The sequence below is a fragment of the Zootoca vivipara genome, chromosome 8 (assembly GCF_963506605.1).
Source record: "Zootoca vivipara chromosome 8, rZooViv1.1, whole genome shotgun sequence".
Taxonomy (NCBI): Eukaryota; Metazoa; Chordata; class Lepidosauria; order Squamata; family Lacertidae; genus Zootoca; species Zootoca vivipara.
This window is the reverse complement of record NC_083283.1, coordinates 85,100,454-85,124,930: the sequence shown is the minus strand read 5'-3', so window position 1 is coordinate 85,124,930 and position 24,477 is coordinate 85,100,454. Positions and strand designations below refer to the sequence as shown.

The following is a 24,477-nucleotide window of genomic DNA, read 5'->3' as shown; positions in this document are numbered from 1 at the left end:
GACTCATGCTCTGTTTTGTGTTTCATTGCTGCAGTGGTAGATGGAGATGGGAAGTTGGTGTATTATAGATGAGATAGGGTTCATGTAGTTTTTGTTTTTATGTGTTTGGACAGCTACCCTGATGAAAACATTATGCAAAAATCACTAACAAATAACAGCTGTGAAAAATGTTAGCTGTTATGATTAGGTTGTTAGGTTGCAACTGCAACAGAGGCAGCAATTCAGAAGGAAATAATGTAATTGGTATAATACCTGAATTAATTTATAATCCTAGAAACAGTGTGAACCCATCTCATACCTGCTATAGTGGTCTAATCTCTGTGTGCTGGTTGAGCACAGCACTCTGCTGGTGGAGCAATATATTTACACATCTAATATAAGCCTTCTAGCACAGTAGAGGAAAGGAAGCTAGACAGGATGTTATGCTCACTCAGAGGTTTAGAATCATAGTTGGAAGAGACCACAAGGGCCATCCAGTCCAACCCCCTGCCAAGCAGGAAACACCACCAAAGCATTCTTGACATATGCCTGTCAAGCCTCTGCTTAAAGACCTCCAAAGAAGGAGACTCCACCACACTCCTTGGCAGCAAATTCCACTGTCGAACAGCTCTTACAACCTTTCACCCTCCTCTACATGACATCTATATATATATAAATGTAGGCATTGCGCATGCGGATGAAACAGCCTTTCTCCGTAACTGCTGAACTATAATGTAACAAATTTGGCCACAACGTTCCATGCCCATCAAGGAGAGATCTGGCATAATTCCCCCCCCCAAAAAAAACACCTTTCACACCTAAAATAATGATTAAACACACAAAAAGTGGCACCCAAATTAGATGTCACCACCAGAAGCTCTGAAGACTCCAGCAGCTGCGCTGCCAGATGACATCACAAAATTCCACAGCAACCAACTGAAAACAGTCCTTTTTGCAGCAAGAAGGCCCAGCTTTTTCAATAGGCTGCAGCATTGCCAAGCAGGGAAAATCAAACAGAATAGGGCCTTTCACAATGGGGGGGGTGGTCACAGGGATGAGGCACAACAAAGGGAGGGGGGAACACATAGCCATGGGGGGCAGGGAGGACCCTGAGTGAGCCAAAGCAGTGGGGGGTGGGTGGGTTGGGACAGGGAAAAATGAGTAGGCCAACTGCCAAAACGGCCATTCCACCTCCAAAGCCCAAGCCCAAAGCCTCTCCCGGCAGCTGCATTAATAAACGCCTGGCAGCATTAGGCAGTCGTTCATCATTTCCGCTACATGCACTTGGGGGCATGGGCGAGGGGTTTTTGCTTTTTAATTTAGTGGGTGTTGTGTCACATGCGAGGCTACGGCAGCCATTTTAAGTAAGGGCAGTCGTGCCCCTTTTAACCTAGGTTTTATACTATGACTGATTGCCAGCCTCTGTGTCTTTAAAAAAAAGCAACAACCATGCACTTTCTCTCCTCAGTTTAAGTCCTCAAACCAACACCACATCCTACATTCAAAACACCTACCCCAAAATTAGAAAATCCAAATAACCAAAACAAACAAACCACAAAACACAATAAAATTAAACAATAGTAACTTCTGCTTCTCATGTTCTTATTTCAAAAATTTTATATATATATATATATATATATATATATATATATATATATATATATATATAATGTTCACAATGTGTGCACAGTAGCCAATGTATGGAGATACAGGGGGAGGGGACAACACTCCCTGGAGACAACAGAGGGCTCAGACGGGGTGGGGGGTGGGGGGTCGATAGCTCATGAGTCAGGACAGGGTGGGGCCAGTGACAGGGATGTGCCACGGGAGTGGGGGGAGAAGGGGACTTGATAGCTCATTGGTCAGGACAGAGTGGGGCCAGTCACAGGGATGAACCAGGGGGTGGGGGGAGGAGGGGGCAGGATAAGTCATGTGTCCGGACAGAGTGGGGGGAATCACAGGAAAGAACCACAGCAACGCGTGGCCGGGTCAGCTAGTCCTTTTATATATTTGAACATGGCTATCATATCACCCCTTAACCTTCTCTTCTCCAGGCTAAACATACCCAGCTCCCTAAGCCGTTCCCCATAAGGCATCGTTTCCAGGCCTTTGACCATTTTGGTTGCCCTCCTCTGGACACGTTCCAGCTTGTCAGTATCCTTCTTGAACTGTGGTGCCCAGAACTGGACACAGTACTCCAGGTGAGGTCTGACCAGAGCAGAATACAGTGGTACTATTACTTCCCTAGATCTAGATGCTATACTCCTATTGATGCAGCCCAGAATTGCATTGGCTTTTTTAGCTGCTGCATCACACTGTTGACTTGGTCCTAACCACAACTATGGTGTGATGTTACCTTTGGAAAGAAAGTTAATGAAGATCCCCCTCCCTCCAAACCCTTCTCCAGCTGCATGTGAAGACAGGATTCTTTGCAAATGTTAGAAATACATGACCAGGAGTATAAAAAACCCAGCCAGGGAACTTTGCTCTCAGACATTAAGGCATCACTTTGGCATCAATTCAAGAATACTCAGGAGGGGACTTTGATGATGGAGAGCTCTGCATAAAAAGGCAACTCAACAGCCAAGATAAACACAAATAATAAAGGGCAGATAGGCGATATTTATCTTTTCAGATTCCCCTTTCAGATACTCTGCCCAGGATTTCAAACACAAGCATCTGCCAGGAACTTCAAGCTCACTTCTGCAGGGGGGATGCAAGGGCAAGGCTTCGAGCACAGGTAAGCAAATGAGAAGTTGCTTGTACATTAAAATGTGGCTGTCTGCACCCAACTTCCTTCTCCTGAGAAATAAATTTTGTGTGCTCCATTGAAATTAAAATATGCCAAATTAACAACTACCACAATGAAATGAACTTAGAGTAAGGGAGCAGTGACTGGTCAATTTTTTTCATCAATATGAGTACTTTTCAAAGGAAAAATAGAGGTTTCTTGGCCAGTTGAAAGCTGAGAAGGACCATACCTCAATAGTACAGTGCATGTTTTGCATTTAGGAGACAACAGTTCCAGGTAAAATATCCAGTATTTGCATTTAAAGGATCAGATACGTTGGAGAATTACCTTAAGTTGAAGAGTATACAATATTAGGTTAGATTAATCACTGGTCTGATTTACAAAGCGGCTTCATGCGTTTATATCCCAAACAGAATAACAAATACCTTACAGCATTCCCCCACACTGATTAAAAATAAAGTCACACATTTTTAAAACGTTTCTTCAATTTTCATGTGTAATACATTTTGCAGCACCTGGAAAAATCAACATGGCAAAATTAGAAGGCCTTAGAGCTCTAGGTACAGAATGTAAAATAAACCTTACTCTTTGGGTTCTGTGCCTAAATCAGTATTTAAACAAAGTAACCCCCCCCCCAAAAAAACCCCCACAACTTTATCTAAAGTACAATCCTTCTGCTGTCTGTATGGTACAATTGTCTATAGGGAATCATGTATAGTCCACAGCAATATCTTCTTGAATCTGAACTCATAGGGAGTTAAGTCTTTTGCATCATGTCTTGTCTTTTACATTGTAAATCTCTATAAAGGTTTAATGTGTACAATGCTTAGTAAATTCTAGATACTATACAAATGATAAGTAGCTTGCTAGAATTAAACATAAGCTACAAGGTTCAAGGCACACACTTGTGTGGCCATATGAGCAGAAGTCTTAGGACAGGTTTAATAGGAAACTAATGACCTGCTTCCTGCCAACCTAGCAGTTCGAAAGCACGTCAAAGTGCAAATAGATAAATAGGTACCACAGAGCTTAGGGCTTGCTGATCAGGAGGTTGGTGGTTCGAATCCCCGCGACGGGGTGAGCTCCCATTGCCCGGTCCCAGCTCCTGCCAACCTAGCAGTTTGAAAGCACGTCAAAATGCAAGTAGATAAATAGGAACCGCTACAGCGGGAAGGTAAACTGTGTTTCCATGTGCTGCTCTGGTTTGCCAGAAACAGCTTTGTCATGCTGGCCCCATGCTGGCCCAATAACGCGAGATGAGCGCCGCAACTCCAGAGTCGGTCACGACTGGACCTAATGGTCAGGGGTCCCTTTACCTTTACCTAATGCCTTGCTATAATTCTTTAACGTCAGTTATCATAATAAAGTATAATCCCCAAAATAATCTAAAAGAGTCACAGCAAATAATTGTGTTTTATCCCTGGGGAATAGTCACTTACAATACTTTTTGGCTTTCATGAATAGTGGGGTTCTAATTAGTTGCTCCTACTAAGACTTGCTTATCAACTAGAAAACCTTTGGGTTTCCCCAACCCTTATACCTTACCTTGGCTGTTGCTTATGTTTAAGTCTTTCATGGAGACCAGCATGACATTTTTCTTGCCAACTGCAGCTTCAGCATCAGAGCAGCTGCCAAAAAATAGAGGATGCATCAAGTGTTTATCTGGAGACCTCATGAGAAAATGTGTTTTTCCTTTGTGACTAACACTGAAGGGCTAGTCATCTCAGTGGATTAGGAAGCCCCTATGTGTAGCTTGTTCTTTACTGTCATTCTGCCAATGCTATGAACAAAAGCCACAGCATGTTTTGCTCAGTAAATGTTCTAAATCCTTCTATCCATTTATGGAGTTTCAACTTAAGAAGCTTGATCCAAATCTGAAATCTATTGCTTTGGATTTAGAAATATTTTAATGTAGTGGGACATATTGTAATGTTTATGCAGGATGTGCTTTTATTGGTGTTAGTATCATTTCTTACTATCTCTCTTTTACTTAACCAAGCAGCCAGGCAGACTCTCATATGTTGTGTGTGATGTTTCTCTGCTGCTAGGAAGGTAGGCAGGAGTAGATCATCAAACTTTGATTGTACAAGTCCCTTCTTCCTCAATCCCCACACTCGCTTAATAGGAAATGTGATTTTACAGTACAGTCGTACCTCAGAAGTCGAACGGAATCCATTTGGAAGTCCATTCGACTTCCAAAATGTTCAGAAACCAAAGCACGTCTCCTTCAGCCAATCGGAAGTCGTGTCGGACCTTCGGTTTCCAAAGAACATGAGCAAACCGGAACACTCACTTCCAGGTTTGTGGCGTTTGGGAGCCAAAACGTTAGACTTGCAAAGCATTCGACTTCCGAAGTACAACTGTGCTACCATATAATTAAATGAGGAAGAACTTCCTGACGGTAAGAGCTGTTCGGCAGTGGAATTTGCTACCAAGGAGTGTGGTGGAGTCTCCTTCTTTGGAGGTCTTTAAGCGGAGGCTTGACAGCCATCTGTCAGGAATGCTTTGATGGTGTTTCCTGCTTGGCAGGTGGGTTGGACTGGATGGCCCTTGTGGTCTCTTCCAATTTTATGATTCTATGATTCTACATTGAACATACCCACACTTCACGGAATGCTAATGCAAAAGGGAATTCCCTTCCCTTCCGAACAGAGGAGAGATAGAAAGCTCTTATTTCTATGGCAAATAACAGTCATGGCTGCTGTAGGTGCCTTTTTAAAAAATGGGGGCTTGACAGGCATATGTCAAGAATGCTTTGATGGTGTTTCCTGCTTGGCAGGGGGTTGGACTGGATGGCCCTTGTGGTCTCTTCCAACTCTATGATTCTATGATTCTATAAATACATTGCTCCATTACTTTAGTGTCATAATAATCAACATCTGAGGGCAATAAGGAGCAACGAAGCAGGCATTTTCTCTGTCTTCAAAGCACGTGACTATAAAGTCATCTCTAAATGAAATTATAGTGGCTATTTGAGAAGCATTGCCATGTTGGGGGGATGTCCTGGGCAACTACACTAGTTACCATCACCCCAGACCAGAGCACTTTATCCCTCCATATCCTATGAATGCACCTAAACATTTGGCTCAGCCATAAACTCCATACGGTCGTCCTAGGCAAGCTGCTGTGGTTACATCAAAGTTGTTTGATCACAAAGGAGTGATACCTGCATACCCTTACGACAGTGTTGTAATTATTGCTGATACTATGCTTTGAAAATCACTGCATAAATAATAAGGCTCCAGTCCTAAACACCTTCACTAAAGAGTCAGTCTGATTGAACCTAGTGACACTTGTGTAAATGTGTGATGATAGGGTTGTTTAATCTGATGTGTAACATTACTCTTGCTACAGGTAGGTAGCCGTGTTGGTAACCTTACAGACCAACTAAGTTTGTCATTGGTATGAGCTTTCGTGTGCATAGCAATGACAAATTGTAGCTGTGCTACTTTTGACCATGTCCCTTTTCATGCATTAAAACCCAAAGCTGTATTACAGCTAACATAAAGGTTTTGACCAACCTGATTTAGTCAACAAGGATCACAGCCAGTCTGAAAGTTAGTAGCTGAGAAACAAATGTAGCTGCAGCTTGACAGCAGCCAGTAAGAAGAAAAAACTCTATAACGTATTTTTTTTACCTGTAAGATACCATTGGATGTTGATGTTTTTGTTTATCTACAAAGAGAAAAACCCATTAATAATACACACTAAAAGATGTGTACAAATAATATACCGCTTTTAATTTATTCTTCATTTATGATTAGAATAAAAGCATATCTTGGAAGAGGCAGAAACAATGTCCAGAAGACCCAGCTATATGTGGTGTTAACATGCTTATTTTTGCAATTAACATGCATGTTAAAAAAAAAATATGGAAATAGCAGTCGTTGGTGTGTGCATCAGTGATAAGGATCACTGTGGGCAGGAAAGGAGGGAGATTTAAGCTTTTCCTTCCCTGCAGCAGTCATGATGAAAAGCGCTCCTCCAAAGCTGCTATTTGCTCCTGTTGGTGCTAGCCGGAACTGTAAAGTTCCAGAGGACAAGGATAAGTTAAAAATATTAAGTAAAAAATGTAAGACAGCTGGAATAATGGATGAGAAGGAATTATATCAGTAAAACAAGTAGGTGGTCACGCTGAAAGAGGAGCATATAGATTAGAAGTGAGTAGAAGTTGAGCTGGGTTTCAAACTGGAAATATGAAGCAAAATAAAAAAATTCCTTCAGTAGCACCTTAAAGACCAACTAAGTTTATATTTTGGTATGAGCTTTCGTGTGCATGCACACTTCTTCAGATACACTAGAAACAGAAGTGTCAGACCCTATATATATACAGAGGGTGGTGGGGGTGGGTGGGAATGGGAGATGGGCTGATGGGAGTGGTAAACCTGTAGATGGGTGTTAATGGCTGCTGATGGCTGCAATTAGTCCTGGGCTGAGGTGCTAAAGAAAGCTTGATCATGCATAATGAGATAAGAATCCGATATCTCTATTCATCCCAGGTGCTTCCATGGTTTTAAGCTTGGTAATGATTTCCAATTCAGCAACTTCTTCCAGTCTGTTCCTGAAATTTCTCTGTAATAAAACAGCTGCTTTGAGATCTTGTATAGAATGTCCTGGGAGATTGAAGTGTTCTCCTACTGGTTTTTCAGTCTTATGGTTCCTGATGTCAGATTTATGTCCATTTATCCTTTGGCGTAGGCTTTGGCCTGTTTGTCCAATATAGAGAGCTGAAGGGCACCGTTGGCATTTGATGGCATACACAATGTTAGAAGATGAGCAATTAAATAGTCCTGAGATGGTATGTTGGATGTTGTTGGGGCCAGTAATGATGTTGTCCGGGTGTATGTGGCAGCAAAGTTGGCATCTGGGTTTATTGCAGGCTCTGGTACCAGTGTCCATGTTAAGTCTGGTGGTTGTATTATTGTGGGTGAGGAGTTGTTTAAGATTGGGTGGCTGTCTGTAGGCAATGAAAGGTCTTCCTCCCAGAGCTTGAGAAAGGGAGCTGTCATTGTCCAGGAGAGGCTGTAGATCTCTGATGACACTTCTGTTTCTAGTGTATCTGAAGAAGTGTGCATGCACACGAAAGCTCATACCAAAATATAAACTTAGTTGGTCTTTAAGGTGCTACTGAAGGAATTTTTTTATTTTGCTTCGACTCAGACCAACACGGCTACCTACCTGTAACTGGAAATATGAAGACGTTCTGTCAGAAGAATACGAAGAAAGTGGATAGATACAATTTCATTAAGAAAAATTGTTCTCAAGCATTTGGGTTATGGGAAAGAGATTAATACTGAGAGCACATTAAAAAACAAAAATGCTTAGTGAGGGAGGACATCATAAGGTAGGACCAAGCCTGAACTTGAAGCTGTTAGACTGTTGGGCCAGGGCCTGGGTGACTTGGGTTCAAATTCCCATTCAGCCATGAAGCTCATTGGACTAGTCACAATCTCTCAGCCTAACCTACCCTCAAAGGATTGTTGTGAGGAACAATGTAAGTCAACTTGAGCTCCTTGGCAGAAAGGTGGGACATAAATAAAGTAAGCTGAAGGAAATTGAGTGAAGGCAGTGAATAAAGAAGAGTGTTCAAGTGGCATCATCAAGAACCTGAGAAGTGAATTAAGGTTAAAAGTGAAGAAAGGGAGGGGGAAACCCAGGAAGCTTGAGACTATAAATTACAACCGGCCTGCAAAGTGGAAAGTGGGGAAATACGGAATTATCTTGAGCAAAATGTTTGCAAGAAGAAGGGTGGTAAACTGGACAATAAGTATTTTACCCAAGAAAGAACGCAGAACAAGAGCTAAGCAGAGAAATGTGGATAGTGAACCAAGTGCACGGCAGACAATGGCAAGGGTCAGACATTAAGTGGATAAATGGAGACTCAGATACAATATAACCACTTCAGGGCTATTAAAACAATGACGCACACGGTTTAATACCTTCCACATTTTTGCAGTGACGACACCTGAATCTTAGGCTGACCACACAGACCAGGATAAGTACAATCACCACCAGAATGGCAATGAAGCTGATAACACCTGGATAGCGAGGAAAACAAGACCCATAATGGCAGCCATTGGTAGTTTTCCATTCAACATCTGTTAGAATCAGTGACAACAAAGAGGGTTGACAATGGTGCCAATCCTTACTTCAAACCCACACTTGCCAAAGTAGTTAAAAATGGGCGGGAGCACAATCAAGGGCAGCCAACAAGAGCATCCCAATACAACAATTGGTGTGATTGTCTAGCTAGCGTCTAGGAGGGTATAAATTTCTGTAAATCCAGGTGGGAGCAGAGACAAGGGCAACAAGCCATAATGTTTCAAAAATGTAGAGTGCGTATTTTTAAATTTACTGTATCTGAACATCAAATGGAGGTATTGAATAACCAGAAATTCTCTTAAGCCTATTAACAAATGCCCCAGAAGAAATTTCACTGGCAGCCCTGTAACAGCTGGAATGTACCAGTGCACTGCGGTGACAAATTCTTTAGTACAGTGGGACCTCGGTTTACAAACACACATCGGTTCCGGAAGTCCGTACTTAACCTGAAGCGAACTTTCCCATTGAATGTAATGGAAAGTGGATTAATCCGTTCCAGACAGGTCCGCGGAGTACTTAAACTGAAAATACTTAAACCGAGGTATGACTGTACTGCAAATTGCCAGCATTGTGGCGATAGGCTGGTGCATGTTCTTTCAGGGAGAGCTCTTGGTGCTGGACAGCACAGCAGCATTGTGCAAAGTGGTGACATGGCAAAGATTTGGGCGGCCTTGTGTGTTGACGAGTGATTGCTCTGCCAGCCCTGTCCACCAATTTCCATGCATTCAATGTGACATTTATAAAGGACAGCCTATTCACACATGCTCTCTGCAATCTGAAAACCAAATACTTTCCTAGCTGAGTGGGCAGCCTGCATATGCACATTCGTTTGCAAATAGGCTCCCTCGAAAATGTGCACATCAGGGATGCGGCCAGCAGGGTCTCTCTCCACATCAGGCTCTCTCTCCATGTTTTAAGTGTATATGTGGAATGGAATAACTGAAAAGACTTGATGTACCTTTGAGACAGGGCACCCAGAGAATAGTTTGTGGGGCACCTAATGCAGTGATGGCCAAACTCGGCCCCCCAGCTGTTTTTGGACTACAACTCCCATCATCCCTAGCTAACAGGACCAATGGTCAGGGATGATGGGAATTGTAGTCCCAAAACAGCTGGAGGGCCAAGTTTGGTCATCACTGACCTAATGTATAATGTCTGCAGCTAAGCAGATCTCAGTCTGGCCATTACTTCATTACAACCACGCCTCACCCACACTGCTTTTGAGGTCCTTTCAGAATGGGTAGAACAAAAAAGTGACAGTCAACCATTTGTGCTCAACTCCTCTATTTCTGTTCTGTCGTTCCTCCAGATAATTTATAATTTTATTCTAGGCATGCCTATGCTCTTTACTCCCAGGTAAGTGTTCATAGGAGCTCGTACGTTCTTGGGGCACTTTGCAGGAAGTTAAATTAGGCAATACAGGCACTCTAAGTACATTTGAGAATGAATTTGACAAAATTAAAATTAACAAATACTATGCAAAACAGTGCTAAGCAAAACATTTTGTCTCCTTGCAAAAAGGAGCACTCTCCTCGGTGCCCCCTAAATCTGTTCAGGGGGTTCCCCCATCCCTCTGGATGGATTGCGTCCTTTATTGGCGCCCAGGCTGTGTGCGCACCAGGCAGAACCAGGGGCTGGGTGCAGAGGGTGAACAAAACCTGCCGCTCCACCGCCACGCAGGTGTGGGGACGCACTGCGCTGCTTGCCCATCCGTGCGGGGAGAGGCCTTGGTGAGGGGGCCGGGGGCACAGCAGCAACACTGGGCTCCAGGACCCAGAGACCTCTGGCAGCAAGCAGGGCGGGAATCCCTGTGGGGGGGTGCCTGACTCGCACCTCCTGAAAACCATGTGCCCTGAGCTATGGACCGCCCCCCCCGGGGCCCTCCCCACACTACACCCCTGCCTCTGGAGACATTTTTGGGACAGTGCAGGGCATATGTGAGGCAAGAAGGATGTCCCGTTGTGCTATTGCAATTTTTTACTTGAACGCTGCTTCATGAATCCTGACTTTTTGCTAAGCTCTACATACAAACTACTACTGATAAGGTGTTATTTGGGGCAACAGTGTGAAGGTATAATCAGAATTCTGATTTCCATAAGATTTAAATATTTTTTAAATACTTGGAAAAATATTTAATGCTGGCACACTTTAAACACATCTGACTTATTACTTTCTGTCCATCATAATGGCTTTACTCACCAGACGCTGCCACTGTTAGTGCTGCTGATTTTTCTTCTGTAGGGGAAGGGATAGTGAGAAAATCTGTATTTACATACAGGAGACCTTTCGTGGGAGAGGTGGTCCCGTTATATATACCTGTGGAAACTAAGAAATAGGAAGGTATAGAGACAATAGGAACGTATAGGGGATTCAAATGAAGAGGATTGGGGTAAGACTCTGCTACCTTTGTTACTGATTTTTTTTCCTGACTCAAAACAGCATTGCATTCCCAAGTTGTTGTTGTTTTTCCAAATAAAAAGATTAGACAATGATACATTTCTTGAAAAATTATAGATTAACTCCATTTTTGATTGGATAGCAGGTTTTGTGATTTATACTGTAATGGCCATTGGCTATAAACAATGAAATGGGATGAATGGACTCCGGTGCTGCAGGGAGGACTCAGCTGGCCTCAGCACAGCATGGCTTCTCCTCGCCAGCTTCCTTGCTGTCCAGCATCAGCATCCTTTGCCTCAGCTGCCAAACAAGTATGGCTACCCCTAGTAGAATCATAGAATCGTAGAGCTGGAAGAGACCACAAGGGCCATCCAGTCCAACCCCCTCCCGAGCAGGAAACACCATCAAAGCATTCCTGACATATGCCTTTCAAGCCTCTGCTTAGTATATGGAGGATAAAGGAGACCCAAGGCACAGCCAGTGTGCTCACGCCAACTTCTTTCCTGTCTTGGTTCAGCATGTGTTCTGCAGAAATATGCACAATAAAATATCCAAAAACCAGTCAGGGTTAGAAAAAAAACACCTGCTCTCTTCTCCGAGAAAGGAAATGGCAATGCAGAACAAGAACAAGACGAGGCATAAAATCCTCTGACCATCAAAAATACCTTTTTGGCCACTATGAATTTAGCTGTAGGGAACAAAGGGACTACTGTACATCTGACCTAGCAAAAACAGGGTTTACATTCCCTTTCTCACCTAAATCAAGCAACGATCACATTTATTACCGCAGGATGCTGAGAGCTGGTTGTTCATAATGCATAATAGTATTTGAAGTAGTTGAAATGAGAAGTGATGGTCTGGCATTTTCCTACCAAAGGATCTGCCCACTGTAAGTAATACTGAGTAAGGGATGAAGAGCCGTCATGGATATTTTGCTCTTGCCCTCCATCAGGATCACACAAAGGGTCCCCCCATCGCTTTACTCATGGGAAAAGGTAATGCCTTTTAATAGCAGGGTAATCATAGAGGGTCTACCTGCTGAGGATGGCTGGATGAAGCTTCCATTTTTCTTGGGCACAGACTCTGCAGGCAAATCAAAAAATAGGAGAGCAGTTAGGATATATATTGTTTGGGGGGACATTTTGGTTTCCCTACATTATCTGACATCCAAAACAAAGACTATACAGTATGGCCAATTTAACCTCCAAGTGACCCATCGTTGCTAATGCCTATCCCCCCCCCCCCCCCACACACACACACGTTAGCTAACTATGTTAAATATCTGGATTCAGTTCAGTAAAATCTATCCTTATGTCTTGCTCCTCAACAGAAAGCTCAACATCTCAATTCACATGTACTGATCTCCTTCAAGTCTACATACTGACATTAGATGGCCAAAACAGGCCCTCAAAGTTCCCTCTATACTAATCAGAGCATGTTAATACTGTAATAATCCAGGGTTAGGGATTAGATTCTGGTCCCTGCAGCACCCACGGGGGCCACAAGTGGAAGTATTTCTGCAGGGCTTCTCCTGATGGGTCTCATTTGTTGAATCCTGCCCATTGCATCTGCTCTCTGACAGTGGACAGTGTACAGTGTAGGCAGGATTCACCAACCAGCCCCGTCAGCAGAAGCCCTCCACAAGGACTTTCTGCGTATGCAATGAGGCTTTTCCCTGCCTCCTCTCCTCTGTGCCCTGCACTCAAACTGGCTCTGGGGGCTTGGGAGAACCCCCAGAACAGCGCATGTGGGCGAGAGAGCAGGGATCTTTCTCTCTGGCAAACCACACTCCTTGCATAGCTGGAACAATTGGAAGAGAATGACATGGAATTCCCTCTGTATTTTAGGCATTAGCACATCCTCACTTTATCCATCAATGTATCCTGCGTACACTCAGTATAATCTAACCAAAAAAAAGATGAAGAATTGTGTTGTTTTCCACATCATACATTCATTCAGCTTTTGTTTTAATTAGCAGTTCCATCAAATTTTCTTCATCAAATAATTAAACAGGCAACATTGTCCTTTTGGTGAAACAGCCACACCTTTGTTACAGAAATTGTGTATTAAAGGTCCTGGTCAATCTGTAATCCTTAAACACTGAAATATATATATTGTACAACAGGAATGCAGTTTTTTAGAGCCAGATTTGTTAAAAGATCTGCACCTCTTTCAGCCAAAGGAACTAGATTTGCATGAATACTTTGCTCCTTGATGAACTGATAAATCTGTGTTATATTGAATTAGAATATAGATTCATCTTACTCAGCATTGTGTACGCTGACGGAAAGCACCTCCCCCGAGTTTTAGGCAGAGAGAAATCTTTTGCAGCCCTGCAGTCTGAGATTTTAACTGTAGATGCCAAGGACTGAAATTCATCCATTCAAAACACAAACTCACCATTACCCTCCATTTGTACAGGATTAAGGTGGAAATCATAAACACGACAACTTGGGAGTAAGCCCCCTTGGAAATTTCCCCTCAGACCTGCATAGAATTGGGCAATAAAGTTTCTTACCTTGAAGAAGAACAGAGTCCCATAACCAAAAAAACATCAAAAAATGTAAAGTTATCATTATGTCTTCCACATGTCACTCCTCAGAAACCTGCAGCTCTGTCCATTCTGCAGTCGGGGAGAACAAAAAACAACCAGGAGAGAAGTTTGTCTGCATGTGCTGATTGTCCAAGGGCTTCCTGTTAAAGAATAGAAGGAAGCAGACTGAATCAACAAGGGGACTGACGCTGTGGAATACTTCTCTTCCCCATTATAGTTCCAAAGGAAATGAAACAGAATTTACCGGCAACAAAAGAAATTTCAGTATTGTTGTTGTGCGGAGTCTATGAGAAATTTGTGGGGAATGAAAATGAATGAAAATAAGTACTGTACACAGAAATATTTAACCTTACTGCTGGTCTCTGTTTTGAAAGAAGGACGACAGTGGTACCTCGGGTTACAAACGCTTCAGGTTACAAACTCCGCCAGCCCAGAAATAGTACCTCAGGTTAAGAACTTTGCTTCAGGATGAGAACAGAAATTGTGCTCCGGCGGCACAATTTTACCATTAGCTAAAGTGGTACTTCAGGTTAGGAAGAGTTTCGGACCTCCGGAACGAACAGGTCTTAACCAGAGGATCCACTCTGTGTGCAGAGTTTAGCAGTCTGGTGCTTTTGAAATACAATCATTCCGTTCAAAGTGTTTGCTGTCTCTCCCTGTCCAGTCCTCAAAACTCTCCATTTGAGGCAAATGAACCAGGAACCCCATAATTTGGAATCTCCTCCAAACCTGTGCCAAAGTTTTGCAGTTCTTACACAGCAAAACCCCTGCATTTTGCAGCACCCCGCCAGTGGAGCAATTACTATATTCAAACGAGGGGTCATAGGCTAGCTACGGTATTATTCTAGAGCCCAACATGGTGTGACTCAGGATGGAGAGATAAGACCTTTGAGAAACTTCAAGGTTCAGTTCCACCCCAAGTCACAATGGGAGACCACATCAGCTGGGAAGGGAAAGAAACAACACCATTTATGGTTGGAAGGAATCTCCAGGGGAATAGCAGGATAGAACAAAGATAGTAGTTTGAGTTCCTCACTTAAAGGTATAGAACAACAGGAATGGAAATCATTAATTATGCAGCCATTAAGGGATTATTATAACAGAAATGTAACTGAAATTAATAAGATTATGGAATGCAGCGATATAAGATCAAAAATGCGTCCAATCCACCATGCGGGGAGCCACTTTAATTAAAATGTATTAATCGGAAGTTGATTGGTATTTGAATAATTGTATTAATTGGGAATTAATTGATAGTGTTATAATTTGGCTATTATTGGGAGAATATTGAAAAGCTAATAACTTTTTTTTAAAAAAACAAAACCCACACATTGCGTGATTCACTCTAAACCAGTGCCAAAATGTGGCAACAGTTTTGCAGCAAATTTGGAGTTGTAAGAATATGCTCCTATTGAATGATAGCTAAGGCTTGGTGATGCTTTGTCAAATTGTCTGAGAGATAAATAGCTTAATGGCATCCATTCAGGAGTTAAGTCAAATTTTAAAGGCAGCAATACTGAAATATTGTAATCTTTACAGAGGTAAGTATTGAGGTGGGAGAGCTGAAAATAATGCCAACATATTTCACATCTGGTAACCAATGCACCACTTTGGTTTCAGTACATGGGTAGATGAATTTAAGAAGCCCAGGATACAAATTTTAACAGCTCTCTAGCAGCTATGGTGGCTCATTCACCAGTATTTAGCATTAACTCTGGAAGTGTACACTCTATTCTCGCCAAACTAAGCCTCCTAAAGCAAAATGTACATCAGGATTAACACCTCCCCCCCAACCCTCCCCCATAGAATCATAGAATTTAAGACTTGGAAGGCATACCCAAAGGTCATCCAGTCCACCCCACCGCAAATGTGACCATAAAACTTTCATCCCCTGATTTCAATCTAACAGCATCAAACATGAAAGAAAAGAAAATGCTCACAGTGTACTTCATGTTTCAGAGAGAGAAACACCCCTCCCACTGTATATAGGTCACATGATTCACACTGTCACTCAAGACAAAATATATAGATGAATTGTCTCATCTGGGTCTGAGTGTTATATATAATCGAGTGCAAGAAATATAAGCCACAGTAACAAATGTACTGTGTAAACAATACATGGAAAATTGTACTCTAGGCGGCTTCCAGTATATTTATATCTATCTATATATATAAATGTAAACTGGTGATGTGTGTTTGTCTCCAATGTTCAATGAAACGGCTTGACCGATTGCGTTCAAATCTGGACACAAAGTCAAATATGACTACAAGAGCAAGCCATCTGTCATGTTTGCGTAGACAGATGTCACACCTGGGCCAGGTAAAACCCCCCAAACCACGTGTTCCAGAACTCACAAATCACACGAAAGTGCATGCTGGGCACAGGAGAGGGTGCAAAATAGCGCCCTCTAGCAACGGCTACACTGGTACTGCACCTAGGAAAACTTCCCTCTCCACAGCATCTTGGCTCGGCTTTCCAGACTGGGCCGAATGGAGGTTGGGGATCTCCTGGGTGGGGAATGGGGGGAGGAGGGGGCAGGTTGGCCATGGGTTGGGACAGAGTGGGGCCAATCACAGGGATGAGCTGGGGTGAGGGGAGGAGGGGATACTGAAGTTGAGGGGAGTCTGAAGGGGGACTCTGAGGCTCCATTTAACCGACTGAGCCACAGCAACGTACAGTATAAAAACATAATATACTGTACAGTATAAAAACATAATAAAACATCAAACATTAAAAACTTTCTGGCCAGGGCTGCACCAACACTTTGAATTGTGCTCAGAAACATACTGTGAGCCAATGTAGATCCTTTAGGACCGGTGTTCTGTGGTCCTGGTGGCTGCTCTCAGTCACCAGTCTAGCTGCCGCATTCTGGATTTAGTAGTAGTGTCGGAGTCACCTTCAAAGGTAGCCTCACATAGGGATGCATTGCAAAAGTCCAAGCAGGAGATAACCAGGGCATGTACCACTCTGGCGAGACAGTGCGCAGGGAGTGAGGATCTCAGCCGGTGTACGAGATGGAGTTTGTAGACTGTTCCCCTCCCATTCATTCATCTTGTGCAATTCCTCCTTTCCGGGTGGATGTCGTTGCTGTGTGTAACTTTCTAATAAACTATGACTGCAGTTTAGTAAAGACTGTTTTAGCGGCGTTGCTTCCTCATTGCCGAAGTCCAGGGTTTCCCCGGAGACATTACATGCCCTGGACACAGAATTAAGCTGTGCTTCCTTGGACAGCTGTAAATCCAAAATGTCTCCCAAGCTGTGCACCTGTTCCTTCAGGACCAGGGAGTCCCCAACACCTGCCTGGGGATGAAGGGGACTCCAAAGGTCATCGAGTGCACTCCACTGCAAATATCACCATAAAACATTCATCCCCATGCTTTTTAATGTTATTTATTTATTTATTTATTATTATTATTATTATTATTATTATTATTATTATTATTATGGAATAGGACGTACCGGTACCTATTTTCATTTGGAGTAAATAGAAGGCTTGGAGGGTATGCAAGTCCAGTGGGCATTACTGCATGAAGGAATTATTTTTTAGCTTCTTGATCTTCAGAAAAACAGCAGCTGTTCAAAGTGCTTGTTGCCAGCTAATTTGGCAGTGGCGTGACTTTAGTATCAGCTCCACTGCATTGCATTTGCTGGCAAAATCCACAAAACCAGTGCAGGGTGCTTGCCTGGAGGGCACTGGGAGAAGGACGCGACAGCTCCCAGCCCCACTCCCGAAAGCAGCACAGGGCTCGCCAGGGCACCATCGGGCAGGGGTTCCTCCCGTGGGGCACCCCCCGCACAGCCCTGTCCCCCGGGTGCGTCCAAACACAGGACTGGGGAGCAACAGAGCATGATTGAATTTACAGATGGTAAACTCACAGATGGAAGCTTAATCTTTAGGTTTCTGGATTAAGGTTTTACTCTGATTGAAGGACAAATTCCCAGTCACCGCCAATCACAACTGCAGCCAAATCTCTTCATCGTTAAGCCCGCTAGCCCAAAAGAAGCAGATATTCTTTCAGCTTCGGCTTTCTCATGTGTATAAAAATATTCATTATATTTATCAACCCTCAGTCTCACTGTCAATCTCCTTGGAAGCCAAGCTGAAGGTAAGGAATGAGGCAGGGGTGTAGCATGGAAGGGGGCTAAAACGATGACTGGATAATCATAAAATCATAGAATTTTAGGGTAGGAAGGGATCTTTTGTTCAACATGGGGTTCAAACCCCCAACCCTGAAATTTAGACTCTCATGCTCTACTGTGCTACCCCAGGTTCATTTACAAGCTACGTCCTTAGGATATTTACATTCCAGAATAAAATTCTGGTTATTTTAGATTTAAATTAAAGCTGATTTCAACCTTCACATTTTCCTGTATAGAAATGTAATTGGGGTATGATTTGAGACATACATAAAATTACATGTATGTTCCCTTTTAAAAGCAGGAGAGTGTGAAGAATTCTGGACTGCAATATACAGTCGCCATATTTGCTGTCAGTTAGACCTTCCCTATATATTTCAGGAAAGCCGGAACCACAGGTTGATTGGCGTGAGCATGGTCTTGTAAACGGGAGGAATTTACAATACAGACTTTATACTATTTGCTTCATTTACAAACACGTAAGCAGAATGACTGGAGGCAAACAGGCACTCCTCTAAGCAAATATAACCACTGCGTGTCAAGATTCTGAGAGAAGAACATTTACAGTAGCTCCAAAGTGACATCCGAGTTTAGCTAACTGCTGTCCAGCTCAACTCTCAACACTCTCTTTCTCATCTGTTGCTGATAGCGCTCCTGTCTTGCTGGGGATTGAGAGAACTCCCTTCCCAGGTTCCCATTGACCCCTATTCCTCTCTCTGCCTGGCTATCAGTCTCTTATCCTCTCTGCTGCCACGAGGAAGAAGTAGGTCCTGACTGTCACCTTTACACCTGCACTGGGAATGGGCTAGTTGCACCAGGCTGAATTGGCACTTCTACAGGACTCCAGGTAAAGGCCTTTCAATGCTGGTGAGTATGGGGCTTGATGGACCATGCTGTGATGTGATTGAGGACCAGATGTCCAGCAGGCACTCTGCCGCTTCCCATCACACCGAAGGATCTCTGTTGATCTCCCATGATGTAGAGATCAGCCTTTGCTGTTGTTAACAACATGCTGCACCAACAGAAGTTGCAGTTATTCCCTTGTTTAACAGAACCTTTCTCGCTTGAATGAAACCAGCCCTGCCCACTTGCTGACTGAGCCATTCTCTTTTACATATTTGGATGAGCAGATGTTCTTGGGTCTGTTCCTTTAATGTGGATTTCGTCTCTCACGCTGCACTCTTGCTGAATTCCAGATTAACTAGGAGAGAATGCCTTCTATTGCAGAATCAGACTATTAATAGATTGCCATGGCTTTCTATTCCTGCAGTCCATTTTCTATGGATTCAGTGAATGTGCACTGATAAAATGATGCACAAACCAGTTTTGATTTGATGGTGCATATTGCTGCACATACGCGATGTGCATACAGTATTGCTTGCAGTAGCTTATGAGTATGTATACATGTGCAGATGAAATGCTACCAAAAAAAAGACAAAGAGCCTTCATGCACTCATAGGTAAAACATGTGGTTTGTTTGCACATTAATGTGGATGTGCACATAAGTAACAGGATGGGAGATGTGGATGAACGTATTCATACCTGAGGCAAACAGCATAAGTGCTGTCTTTGTATAAATTTGGAAATAAGAAACAGAACAATGGAGGATTCCTAATGCATTGGTTCCACTTTGGAAATATGACCAGATTATTCAGAACTGGAAAATCGGGGGTGGGGTGTGTGGGTGGAGGGAAACAGATGAGGGAGGGGACAAATTTTGGAAGTGTCTCTGTTGATTTTCCTTGTCAAACTGGTGGCTGTATTTCATGAAGGGCTAGTTACTTAATGAAGATCCCAACCATAAGAATGGGAGCTTTGCAGGGCCTGTGATTTGCATGGAAAAAGAAAGGGCTATATGTCAGGGGCAGAGCTGGTTATTTGGAACCTAAGATCAAGGGAGAATTTCGTATGGGGAGGATTTTGTAAGCATTCTACTATAGATATGGTAAAACACTGAAAAATCAAAGGAGACTACAGAATGGATGGATAAATTTTACAGAAGGGAGACTCACTTTTATAGAAGTTTTCAATGGAAGGTCTTGGAGCCAAACCTCTCCCTTTGATGACTACATTCACCCCCTACCTCCACTTGCCAAGACAAAAAAGGGTGAAGGGAATAGTTGCTGTGATAAGAGGACTTGCTTGTGGTCAATTTGGGGGTTTGATTTTGTTGCTCTGGACTGTCATCCCATCCTTGGTGCCTGTATATTAAACTGCTTTCTTGCCTTGGGCTTTATTATTGCTGCTATGATGATGATGATGATGTTTGCTGGAGCAATATGGCTGTCAAGAATTGATCTCCTTTTGTAAAGAAGTCATGGTCAAGGGTTTTCTTGGGTCTGTAGCCCAAATGTAACTTAGAAGCTCACATACTGTTAGTCACAATGTCCCCTGAATTATACAATTCTTGTTTCCATCAGTTACGAAGACTTTGATGAAGGCAGAGTTTAACAAGATGGCAATCATAACAGCCAGTTGAAAAAGTAAAGAAGCTCAATCTGATACTGAAATGTATTTACATCTACAGTGGTACCTCGGTTTAAGTACACAATTGGTTCCGGAAGTCTGTACTTAACCTGAAGTGAACTTTCCCATTGAAAGTAATGGAAAGTGGATTAATCCGTACCAGACGGGTCCACGGAGTACTCAACCTGAAGCGTACTTAACCCGAAACAAACTTTCCCATTGAAAGTAATGGAAAGCGGATTAATTCATTCCAGATGGGTCCGCGGAGTACTTAAACTGAAAGTACTCAAACCGAAGCGTACTTAAACCAAGGTATACATGCAGCCGCTGGGAGAGATCATCAGAGGGTTTGGGCTGGGTGTTCATCAGTATGCGGATGATACCCAGCTCTACCTCTCTTTCTAATCAGAACCAGTGAAGGCGGTGAAGGTCCTGTGTGAGTGCTTGGAGGCAGTTGGAGGTTGGATGGCGGCTAACAGATTGAGGTTGAATCCTGACAAGACAGAAGTACTGTTTTTGGGGGACAGGAGGCGGGCAGGTGTGGAGGACTCCCTGGTCCTGAATGGGGTAACGGTACCCCTGAAGGACCAGGTGTGTAGCCTGGGAGTCATTTTGGACTCACAGTTGTCCATGGAGGCACAGGTTAATTCTGTATCCAGGGCGGCTGTCTACTGTACCAGCTCCATCTGGTATGCAGGCTGAGACCGTACCTGCCTGCGGACTGTCTCACCAGAGTGGTGCATGCTCTAGTTATCTCCCGCTTGGAGTACTGCAATGCGCTCTATGTGGGGCTTCCTTTGAAGGTGACCCGGAAACTACAACTAATCCAGAATGCGGCAGCTAGACTGGTGACTGGAAGCGGCCGCCGAGACTACATAACACCAGTCTTGAAAGATCTACATTGGCTCCCAGTACGTTTCCGAGCACAATTCAAAGTGTTGGTGCTGACCTTTAAAACCCTAAACGGCCTCGGTCCAGTATACCTGAAGGAGTGTCTCCACCCCCATCGTTCTGCCCGGACACTGAGGTACAGCGCTGAGGGCCTTCTGGCGGTTCCCTCGCTACGAGAAGCCAAGTTACAGGGAACCAGGCAGAGGGCCTTCTCGGTAGTGGCACCCACCCTGTGGAATGCCCTCCCACCAGATGTCAAAGAGAACAACAACTACCAGACTTTTAGAAGACATTTGAAGGCAGCCCTGTTTAGGGAAGCTTTTAATGTTTAATAGATTATTATATTTTAATATTCTGTTGGAAGCCGCCCAGAGTGGCTGGGGAAAGCCAGCCAGATGTGCAGGGTATAAATAATAATAATAATAATAATAATAATAATAATAATAATAATAATAATAATAATAAACTCTTTCTGGTGCAGCCTTTACCAACCGGCTGGGCTGGCTGGAGTTACAGTCTAAAACATCTGGAGGGTGTCAAGCTGACAAAGGCTGTTCTGAGGCATGAGCAGCTGAATGTTTTATCAAAACATGACAGGGAATAAGGCAGCGCAACATGCAACTTGTCTGTCAGATAGAGTTAACTGAAGCAACCTGCTATAATGCATTTTAAGACTGTTTTTCTTTATCCCAGGTGAACACACTTCCTTTCTAATGCTCAGCAATGAATTTTTCCGTTGCAAACAATCATCAGAGGCAACACGATGGCCAGGATTTTGTTGACTTCGCCCAGGGATCTGTCGCAACAAGAAAAGGAGATGGCCTTACCATGATCTCCATCATTGTTGCTGTTTTTGTCCTCTTGGCCATTATAATCATCGTGACTGTACATTACGGTCCAAAACTACGTACTATCCAGATCACTCTGTACCATGAGCCCATGCCACACAACATGGATAATGGAGTCCAGTTAAAAAACTGGAAGAAACTTGGTTCCCACAGAAGCAGCAGCGTGCAATCTGCTACGACATTGGAGGACAGCAATGCTTCTGGTCTGAACCCTCAGTGTGCAAGTGGAGAGCCAAATGTTATAGAGATTACTTACTTGTGAAAAGGCCTCTGGTGTTTCCTGGCAGCCCCCAGGGAGTTTCATCTGACATGGCAAAGCCCTGGTTGGGTTCTGGTGTACAGAGATAGGCACTTGGCATGTTCCCTCCTGGCCTACTGGTTTAAGCCCAATTGGCTCCCTTCTTTATTGGGGAATTTAGGTGATAACATTAGGGACAACGGCCAAGGTGCAGAAAAGCTCAGGGTGAGCCATAGGGCCTCTCTGTGGCAGTGATAGCAATGAAGAAAATTTACTTATCTGCTATCATTGTGTCCATGCAGTGTCATCCAGTGACCTTTTCCATTTGCATCCCCAAAATGGATTTCCAGAGCTAGGGGTGGCCTGCTATAACTCGTTTGGGAAACATTTCACAGATAATACCACTCAGACCCCTACTAACTTGGATGACAACATTATGGGCAGTACAGATGAGAGTATGCTGGGAAAAGTCCCTGTATATTCAATTTTTGCCCGTTATGTTTAATAACATCGACATGATTCAGAATGATTAGCTGAATTCCTTATACTTGAATCTGGACAATACTGTACTACCTTGACCTTTGAGAGATCTATTAATTAGGCTTAGGCATTCTTATGTTGATACCTAACTCTCCATGGGAGGTGGCACTCAACCTGTTCCCCTCTGTATGTCACCTGCATCCCTCCCTAAGCCACTTTTAGCCATGTTTTGATACAATTCAAGTCAGCAGTGGGTAACCTCCAGCATGTGCACCTAATTAGGCCTCCAAGGTCACCCCATCTGGCCTGTAAGGTAGATTTTTTTGGGGGGGAGAATGCTTACCTGTGCATCACCTGACATCATATGATAGCAGGTGTTGGAGTGGTGAAGCCATAGCACCAGACTCCAGTGCACTCCACGTTTGCCCCAATCCTTCCTTTCCAGCCACTGCTTATTTTGGTACATTTTTCTGTTGCCTGAATGCTGACAAAGAGGAGTACCAAGTTTTAAAAGTGCCAAATTCAAGCTAGAACAGACAAATCAGGATCACACTTTGGGGGCACTTCCTTTGCAGCTGAAATTTGAATTCATGCTGTGGCTGCAAAGGAAGAAAGACTCAGGAGTGTACTTCCACACCTGCAGTCCAAGTACCGGTAATAGTATCTCAATGCATTATATATACCAGGTTGGGGAAGGAAGAGACAGATCAAAATAAGGATCTTGGAGAGATGCCTGAGATGATGTGAGTTGACAACTGCATGCAGACTTTATTTTGTACAGCTGACAGGGTCAAAATGAAAATACGTGTTCATGTAAAACATGGCTTGTTCCATTTGTAATACCTGTTGCTGTAGTTTTGAGTCCCATATATCTATCTGCAATCGACACATGATTTTCACACCCAGTAAACTGATTGTCCTCTTGGTGATTGTTGTCGTAGATATAGATATAGATATAGATAGTGTATTGACTTACTATGTCCGTAGTATTTCTTTGATGGAGGTGGTTTTTCTTCTGGTGGCAGACATAACCACAAGACCGGTGTAAAACGCTCAAACAAAGGTTTTGTTACAGCTATACAAAAACAACAAACGCGAACCATGTGGGTGTTCTCTCCCGGCAGGCAAAATTCAAACTGCGACTTCTTTTCTTTTAAACACATCACCAGCTGTGTCTAATCAGCCTAGAAAACCACACCCAGAATTCACAGAAAAGGTTCTTAAAGTTACAATCCTCTTTTCCGTTTCTTTGCAGAATGACTCCTAACATTCTTACCAGAGGTACCTGGAGACATTCTTTTCACTAGTTTCCAACCAAAAACAGCCTTGCAGTTATTGGTAAATTATTCACAAATATATAGTCTATTTCTTAAGCATTGAGAAAGGGGAGGAGGTGGGGAAAGAGACTTCCCCTGGTTTACACTTTCTTTCATAGAATCATAGAGTTGGAAGAGACCACAAGGGCCATCCAGTCCAACCCCCTGCCAAGCAGGAAACACCATCCCCTTTCCACCCCCCCCTTTCCCCCTTTATGTACAGATGTTTTCTCACTAGCCACGTTACCTCTGGAATTGTCATCCTTTCTTCACTCACTTGTCATGCAGCATAGAGAAATATTGCTGTCAAATTGCC

The 24,477-nt window shown here is 43.3% G+C and overlaps 2 protein-coding genes across 3 annotated transcripts; one reads left to right on the top strand and one right to left on the bottom strand.

The window, feature by feature from the left end:
- Positions 1–1,740: 1,740 nt before the first annotated feature.
- Positions 1,741–24,175, bottom strand: ECSCR (endothelial cell surface expressed chemotaxis and apoptosis regulator). 2 transcript variants are annotated; one of them, XM_060278143.1, is made up of 8 exons: positions 23,822–24,175; positions 13,749–13,924; positions 12,266–12,313; positions 11,033–11,068; positions 8,671–8,769; positions 6,370–6,406; positions 4,277–4,359; positions 1,741–3,246 (listed from the first exon to the last, which is right to left on the bottom strand). In XM_060278143.1, the coding sequence occupies exons 2-8, from the start codon at positions 13,804–13,806 to the stop codon at positions 3,215–3,217; spliced, it is 393 nt and encodes a 130-aa protein (XP_060134126.1). In that variant the 5' UTR covers positions 13,807–13,924; positions 23,822–24,175; the 3' UTR covers positions 1,741–3,214. The 2 variants fall into 2 exon arrangements, with proteins under 2 accessions (XP_060134126.1, XP_034959234.1); XM_035103343.2 differs by having other exon boundaries at positions 11,033–11,158; positions 23,822–24,172.
- On the top strand, positions 22,003–22,389 carry SMIM33 (small integral membrane protein 33). The gene has a single exon (XM_035103571.2). It carries the CDS (start codon positions 22,003–22,005, stop codon positions 22,387–22,389), a length of 387 nt encoding a protein of 128 aa, XP_034959462.2.
- Positions 24,176–24,477: the final 302 nt, after the last annotated feature.